Here is an 8,896-nt window from a genome sequence, read left to right as displayed (position 1 = left end):
AAGGTCAAGGTCAAAAGTTGACCTTAGGTCACGTGACCTTAAGGTCATCATATATATATATATATATATATATATATATATATATATATATATATATATATATATATATATATATATATATATATATATATATATATATATATATATATATATATATATATTTATATATATTGAAACGAACTGCAACTTAGTTTTGCACCAATATTTACGAAAAAAACCACACTATGGAGTCGATCGTATATGTGCATGTAAAACTAACAGTTTCGGGTCATCTCGACCCCTTGTCAAAGTTTACACACATTGCACAGAGCAACACATCAAGCGAGACATTATACAGATGACATCGATTTCTTTGCACACAGACACATGACACCGTTCAAATGGCGCTTCTCTTGTAAAACCTGGCCTTAATAATTCCGGAAATGACCTTGTTAAATGCAAAATGACCCTGTGACATGTTTATGTTTCTAGTCGTACTAATAAGAGCAGATTCTACAACACGGCGTTTAATGTAGTCATCAGAATGAAAGACAATTTTGGCCCTGTCGAAGTCCATTGAATGTTGGTAGTCTCTAACATGACAGAAAATTGCACTTTTGTCATTTCCCACGCGTATGTCTCTTCGGTGTTCATAAGTTCGTTTTTCTAAATTTCGTCCAGTCTCCGTCGGTCTCCGTCGGTCAAAAATCCGTCGGTCTCGTTGAAAATTGCAGGCCATATCCAAGAACTAGCTTTTCATCGGGTTTCAAACGGTACGAAGAAACGGTTCAACGGTTCAAACGGTTCAAACGGTTCAAACGGTTCAACGAGACCGACGGATGAGTTCAATTTAGATCATCTGGTATCCTTAGTGAAAGCCAATAAGGATGGTGAGTTGTCACATGAGTTTTTAACTGGATGTCTACTCAGCTCACTTGATGCCCGTACAAAGAAAGGCGGCATCCCCAGAAGATTTGCTCTGGCCCTGAAGGCGCTGAAAGATAGGAAAGAACTTTTAATAACGAAGTCAGACAAAACAAATCAAATAGTGATTTTGGATCGTGGTCACTACAACAGCAAACTGGATGACCTTCTGGCGGACGTGCAAACGTACGAAAAACTGGCGAAGAATCCTTTAGAAGATAAAGTGAAGATGTTCAACAAAAAACTAAAGAAGCTTCTTGGAAACACAGAATTTTGCAAGCAGTTCCAAAGCATCAACTCGTCTCTACCAGGGAGACACCGGTTGGTCACGTGACTCGGAAACAAAATCAGCTGATAGAGTGGCGGAATCGCCGTTATCAGACACGAATAATTCCGGACGATAGAGCGGCAGTATAGGAGTCTCCTTCACAACAGGCAAACATTGCCATGTTTATCATTCAATGATCAAGAAACTTTCATAAATTATATATTTCTTCGACGATTACCGCCGCAACCAACGCGCACTTATCGTTACCAGCACATAAAGCTGTGCTTTGCGATATTATTTGTAAAGAAACGGCCAATACCTATGTACTAATTATGTGTAACAAAGCTCGAAAACGATAGCATTCTATCTTGCTTCAGCCTTCTACTTACGCTTTTATAATTACGACAACGACACCATACGGCCTATCGACAATATGCAACTCCGTGGAGCGTCCGGCCGCACTCTGCAGAGTGTGCCGAGATCGGTGCGGACCATCCGCGGCCGTCCACCTGCGCTGCCCCGTGCCCGACCGCTGGATGGGCGACGCCGACGCCTAGCTCGTCTGGATACCATCCACTCAACGGTTAAACAGATGCAAAAAGACGACTGGGCGGTGGCCGCCAGCTACGCACACAACTAAGCTACTTGGCTACGCCCTCTCGGGGAGGGGAGGGAGGAGCAACAACCGTTAACAGTCTGAACTCTGATGAGCCAATGGAGTCTGTGAGCCGCGCCAATCAGCGCTGTTCCGCGCGTAGACGGGAGCTCTATTTTCGCTGGTCCGTCAGTCACCAGCATCGTTCCGTGCTCTCGCTCATAGCTATTCGGCCGTGTTTTCGTGTGTAGGTCCGCAAAAACAGAGAGAGATTCTCGGATCGCGCCAGTCGGTCGCAAGGGTATCTATTTTCTATGTACTTTCCAGTATTGCAAACGTTATTGTTGGGAGCCGAGGGTAATCAGCAGTCGACGCATTTGTTCTGTTATAATAAAATTGAAAATAAAGCGAGGTATATTCACTTAAATTCACATATCACCTTTGATTTTTTGGCACGGACTACTTGCCCCTGCTACAGCACACAGCCGATCTCTATGTTTCTGTTCCAGAGCTGCAGTGGACACGGCAAAAATACACTTCCGTTCTGAAAACTTAATCCAAAAGTACACAGATTTCACGACGAACTACCACTTTCATACCATTTTCTTGCTCACAGGTGCTCAGCAATAAGCGCGCGACTGATTGCAGCTAGTGCACTCACGATTACTAGTTCGCGCTCGCCAAACCTGTCATTTACATCCACCACCAATACCATCAACATCTGTCCAATTAAGTACCTATTACCATATCGAGCCAGAATGAGACCACGACATATTATCGTCCTATTACATAGCACAAATTCAGGGGTGGGGGGGGGGGGGGGAAATCCGTAAAGATACCAAACTCCAATCACAGCCAACATCGTTTTGGGACGGGGAGTCGAAGCCGGGGCTCGTATCGACGTATCCTTCACATATCTCGGCGTCTCACTCCTTTCGACACTTAATCAACCCTGGCACACCATCCACCGGGCCAGGTCGGCTCCGACCATCTTGAGTTCCATACTGAGATCTGATAACTGACCGTCATTTGTTCCTATCAGTCAGCGCGCACTATGCCTTAGCACAGCAAGTGCACTATGCGGCCTTCTTTAGATACCCCCTCGGAGCAGGGCGCTGGTCCTGGGTGCCTGGCGCCTTTTGTTCGTGTACGGCTAGCAGCATTTTCGGGGTCCGATGGTTTCCGCAGTGGCGGCGCTGGTCACCGTGGAGCCGTCGGACGACACCGTCAGATGAAGCGTCCGCAACTGGTGACCTGTGACACAGCGAGTCGCGACACGTCAGGTCTCACGACGACCGTCCCGTTTCGGTCGCGACGGCCGTTATATAAACAGTCACGGCGGCCGTCACATACCAGGCACAGTGACCGTTACACACGAGCCAATGCGATCGTCAATTAGCAGTCACGGCGACGTCACAGGTTGCTACGGTCATCAAATTTCCGCCACGGCGACGACAACTCATAGCTCATATCGTTTCCTGTCGCACACTTCGCCGTAATTGCAATACACTAGCCTGTTTATGTATACGTTTATCACTCAAAAGTCGTAGCCCGAGTCTGAGACCCATCATACGTCACGATCCCTGCAACGGCACCTGCATTAGCAGGCATCCCGTCCCGGCAACACACAAAGTTCTCTCCACTCTCCAGCCACTCACCTAGGGACTTGGGGGGGGGGGCGAAGTAATCTTGGGGGTGACATAGCCAGGACGTGTAGTCGAGCTGCCGTCGGCGGGCGTGCCACGAATGGCCGGCGGACCTCCGTCGGCTGGCGGGCCACCATCAGCCGGAGGGCCGTAGTCGGCCGACGGGCCGGTGTCGGTCGACGAGCCACCGTCGGCCGGCGGGCCGGTGTCGGCCGGCGGGCGGGCCACTGTTGGCCTTTGAGCCGGCGTCCGTCGGTTGGCCTCCGTCCGCTGGCGGGCAGTCTGCATAACAACAAATAGTTGAATTAGTTACTCTAGTGTTCACTGTTCAAATTCATTGGTTACTCTTCATCAAAATTGTGTTTCTTTATAATCTTAAATGTAAAAAACTGAAGTTTCACCATTACTCTGGACACTGTGCTGAAATTTCAGCGCAATCTGCCTGTTACACCTGACATGTTGATGGTAACCTGGTTTATATGTGATATGTACCTACGACATTATATTTGCTCAATTAATTTTTCTCATCTGCACTGCTGAAAGTGTTTCACTGAAGACGTTGGTAACGATAAGGCAGACGTAGCACAAGCTTCTTCTTTCTTCTTCTTCGTGGATTAGGGCGCGTAGCCAATAACAGGTTCAAGGTTGTAGGTTAATACGCATTCCCGCCCAAATAGCAGCTCGTGCTATGTTCGCCCAACCGATACCAAGACGTCTTCCCTGAGACAAAACATTTATTATCATTAATGAAGAATATACTTAATATGGTTTACAATTTACATAGCCTTGCTTGAAACATTTTTTCATGGTCCTTTTGATCAGGTTGTAGGTAATACGCATTCCCGCCCAAATTGAAATGGCAGCTCGTGCTATGTTCGCTTAATCGATACCAAGACGTCTTTCCTGTGAGACAAAACATTTATCACAGTGTATATAAATAACATTTATAATCATTAATGAAGAATATACTTAACATGGTTTACAATTTACATAGCCTTGCTTGATACATTTTTTCATGGTTCTTTTTGTCTCAGACCTCACTGCTCTAGGGGCCAACTTGAGTCATTCCCAGCTATTTGAATATCACAGATTAGAAGCTAAAACACAAAATCACCCAACCCAAACCGGTCACTGATAATCTCCCACGATGAAAAAACAGGTTTTAAAATTACCTATGCATTAACTTCCGTTTCCCATCAACATAAACCAATATCAACAAAAACCAAGTCAGAAAACATGTTGAAACTAAAAAGTGTTCTCTGTCAGCAAATAAAACGTCGCTTAGCCAATCGAATGCAACGTCGTGCGTCTGCTAGCGACAAACGTATATTAGCAGCATTTACAGTACGCAACTTGTGGCTGTAAATCATGGCCCGCAGGGTTCAACACCAAATTCTGCGAGTTCCCGATTTATATTGGTTTTAAAATTTATCTTATCAGATAGAGAATTTAATTTGCTTAAATATCGTGACTTCAATAGATGCCGACTAAGTCTTGTTTTTTAGTAATATTCTATTGAATGTTACAGTGAGACCTTTAGCAGGAAGGACACTAATACATTCCAGACCAGAAAAATGTAGCTTACAACATGAAAACTGCAATAAAACATGCATATCTGGAAAGAAAATTGAATTTTAATTTCAAAGAAGTCCTTTTGTACGCCAACCTCCGACAGCTTTACCAAATATTGTTGTTTTTGTTCAGGACTGTTCAGTTTCTAAAAAAACTAAGTTTCATATTCGGAAGCCAATTGCCAAATTTCCCGATTTAGATGAGCTTTGATATTTTGATATGTTATAATGTGAGTATTTTTTATTATTTTGGTGATTCATTTAAATGCCGAATCGGTCTTGTTTTCAAAAAATATTACATTTAGTGGGACAGGGTGACCAAGGACACCAATGGCGGTTGTGTCTTCAACATCAACTAAATACAGTTTCAAATGTTTAAAAGCCAACAAAACACACATAATCTGAAAGATATTTCAATTTTGATATTTTTTGACCATATTTTAAACCCCGCATCACTGAAATTACTCGACAATTCAGGGTGGAGCATTGGCAGGTCCGGAAGGCTGAACAGCTCAGAACCATAATAATTTCGAAATTAAATGAAAGAGTGTCGGCCTTTGATATTACTTTTTTATCCTTCAATTTTAATTTTTGATTGTGAAAAATTAATTTCGTCCATGAACAATCTTTGCATTTTAAGATATATAATTTTTGAAATGGCGGAGATAGCCAACAATTTATTTTCGTTAATGCTTCACAGGTTCATACATGACGTGCTCTGTGATCATAAATCAAAAATATATATACAAAGTATAAAACTCATTGAAATCTGTTGCTTAGTTCTCTTTTTTAGACTTAAAAGGTCAGCTGAAAATAGTGGTCAAAATACCTTAGTGTTGTAATTTCGAACCGGTTTTACCTAGTTCTCTATATACCGTGGTCTCTACCTTACATGTATGGTCTCCCAAAAACGCACAAGGTAGGCACGCCCCTCAGGCCGATTATATCCAATATTGGATATAATCGCCAAATCCCACACAGAGCGGGTTGATCGTGTGCAGCACAAATTCTTGTTGTGGTTGAATAGCCACACATCCTCGCCATGTTCCTCTCTGTCCTATCCTTCTCTTCTGCATCATTTTGGTATTACATCACTGTCTGTCCGTAGAAACCAACACGACCTGCTCTTCCTGAGGAATATCCTGGCCGGTAAAATCCGTTCTTCTAACCTCCTTGGTAGATTTCCGCTCCATGTGCCGCCGCGATCAACCCGCTCACAGCGGCTCTTCGCCGAGCTTCCCTGGCGCGTACGGACCGTCGGGGATGGTTTTCTGCGCCGACTACCGAGGGCCATGAACGTGTTTTTAACTAGAAGTCCCGCTGATGTTTTTAGCGATAGTTTCTACACTTTTAGAGGACACGTTTTAAACTATGTGAAAGGGCTGGAAGCGGCGTGATCGCATCCGCTGTGCTTTTAGTGTTTCTTGTTTACTAGGCTTTTTAGGCTATTATTTATTTATTTACATCTCCTGTGTTTATAACCCTACGTGTTTTTATCTTCAGTGTGTGTGTGTGTATGTAGGTGTGTGTGTGTTGTGTGTGTGGGTGTGTGCTGTTTTACTGTCTCTTTGACTTCGCCTTTTAAGTGGACTTATTGTCTGTTGGCGATTTTAAATATACAAATACAAATACAAATTGGATCTGTGACCTACAAACTGTCGAGATGGCTTGCCGATCACCTCGCTCCAGCAGTGAGTGCCAGCGCGGACTCCAATGTAAGCAACAGCCAAGATTTTTGTGAAAAGGTTAAGGGTCTTAACATTCCGACAGGAAGTCGGCTGGTCAGTTTTGATGTGGACTCACTTTTTACGATGGTGCCAGTCAAAGAAACAATTAAGTACCTGGAAGAAGTCCTGCCGAGACTTAACTTAGATATACCTGTCTCTAACAAGAAGTTCATTGAGCTGGTTAGACTGGTGTTGGATGACAACGTGTTCGTAGCGAACGATCGCTTTTATAGACAGAAAGCTGGCCTAGCGATGGGGAACCCCCTGTCACCTATCTTGGCGAACCTCTTCATGCAGTATTTCGAGAGCAGGCTGCTTAAAGATATAGCTCCGCCCGGTATGGTTTGGCTTAGATATGTAGATGACGTGTTTTCCATTTGGCCAGAAGACAGCGACTTTGACAACTTTTTCTCTAAGCTGAATGACCTACACCCTTGCATCAACTTCAAAGTAGAGTGGGAGAAGGACAACAAAATCCCATTTTTGGACGTTCTCGTTCAGAGAACTTCATCAGGGTTTCGCTTTTCAGTGTACAGAAAGCCGACAAATTCAAACTCTTACATTCACTACTATTCCTTTCATGACAAACGTGTCAAGAAGGCAGTGATTTTGGGACTTTATCTAAGAGCGTACAAAGTTTGCAGCCCAGAAACACTAGATGATGAGTTACTAAATATCCAACGGATATTTACAGGGTTACGATACCCAGAATGGTTCATACATGAAGCTCACATGGCAGCTAGAAAAACTTTCTTCACTAAGCATAGAGACAAACGTGAAGTGCCTAAGAAATGTTTAGTATTGCCATACAATGAGGGTTTGACAAGTTTCAAAAATATCTGCCGCGAAGAGGGTGTGGGCGTGGCTTTCACATACCCAAATACTATATCAAAGACTTTGATACGAAACAAACCAAAAAGTGGAGCGAGTGTTGGTGTGTACACCATTCCATGTAAAGAGTGCCCTGACACGGCTTATGTGGGTGAAACTGGACGAAATTTAGAAAAACGAACTTATGAACACCGAAGAGACATACGCGTGGGAAATGACAAAAGTGCAATTTTCTGTCATGTTAGAGACTACCAACATTCAATGGACTTCGACAGGGCCAAAATTGTCTTTCATTCTGATGACTACATTAAACGCCGTGTTGTAGAATCTGCTCTTATTAGTACGACTAGAAACATAAACATGTCACAGGGTCATTTTGCATTTAACAAGGTCATTTCCGGAATTATTAAGGCCAGGTTTTACAAGAGAAGCGCCATTTGAACGGTGTCATGTGTCTGTGTGCAAAGAAATCGATGTCATCTGTATAATGTCTCGCTTGATGTGTTGCTCTGTGCAATGTGTGTAAACTTTGACAAGGGGTCGAGATGACCCGAAACTGTTAGTTTTACATGCACATATACGATCGACTCCATAGTGTGGTTTTTTTCGTAAATATATATATATATATATATATATATATATATATATATATATATATATATATATATATATATATATATATATATATATATATATATATATATATATATATATATATATATATCATTCGATGGGCCTTGACGAGCTGAACACAATGAGCCTATCCGCGCGGCTGTATCTCAAACCTGTAAGGAGTTATTAGCAAAAAAAAAAACATTTGGTAACCTTTGATGACGTCACATGACCCAAGAGCAACGTCACAGTTGACCAAGAGCAAAGAAGGTCTCAAGGTAGTCAAAGTTAGTCGCATATGGAGTCACTCATGGTATATTAGGCAATTCCGACGCGTTTTAGTGTAAAAATAAGGGAGCTGATTTTCCCCAATTGACTTATAATGGGGTGGTCAAGGAATCGACCTGACCTCAGGTCATCGGTATCGAGATTCAAAACGAACTGGCGCTAGGCGAAAGCAAACGGATTGGTGCCTATTCTACGTCTCTTTCTTTATTAGATCAAAAGGTACAACCAAAACTATTTTGACTTCCTTTTTACCCCTGTGACGTCATCTTTGACCTGACCTGAAATTGACCTCTGTAAAAATTGCAGACCTTATCCGTGTGAATCCTGTATCGTTTACCACTTGTCGCTATCTTGCTTTAGTCTCGAGATCTCGCTGTCGCTCCCGCTCGTAATAATGGACAGGTCATAAAAATGACCTGATCTCAGGTCAATGCAGGCCGAAAGCCACTTTTTTT

General features: G+C 42.9%; 1 protein-coding gene and 1 long non-coding RNA gene across 2 annotated transcripts; one reads left to right on the top strand and one right to left on the bottom strand.

The window, feature by feature from the left end:
* The first annotated feature begins 828 nt into the window (after positions 1–828).
* LOC122371265 lies at positions 829–7,993 on the top strand. The gene is made up of 3 exons (XM_043347440.1): positions 829–1,203; positions 5,863–5,935; positions 6,618–7,993. The coding sequence occupies exons 1-3, from the start codon at positions 1,133–1,135 to the stop codon at positions 7,980–7,982; spliced, it is 1,509 nt and encodes a 502-aa protein (XP_043203375.1). The 5' UTR covers positions 829–1,132; the 3' UTR covers positions 7,983–7,993.
* LOC122371266 lies at positions 2,163–4,810 on the bottom strand. Its single transcript, XR_006254703.1, has 3 exons — positions 4,585–4,810; positions 3,425–4,132; positions 2,163–3,020 (listed from the first exon to the last, which is right to left on the bottom strand). It is a non-coding gene; the product is annotated as an uncharacterized LOC122371266 (long non-coding RNA).
* Positions 7,994–8,896: the final 903 nt, after the last annotated feature.

This window comes from Amphibalanus amphitrite, unplaced genomic scaffold, assembly GCF_019059575.1.
Source record: "Amphibalanus amphitrite isolate SeventyFive unplaced genomic scaffold, NRLGWU_Aamphi_draft 001224F_arrow, whole genome shotgun sequence".
Taxonomy (NCBI): domain Eukaryota; kingdom Metazoa; phylum Arthropoda; class Thecostraca; order Balanomorpha; family Balanidae; genus Amphibalanus; species Amphibalanus amphitrite.
The sequence above is the reverse complement of the archived record's forward strand: the minus strand, read 5'-3'. Positions and strand labels throughout refer to the sequence as shown.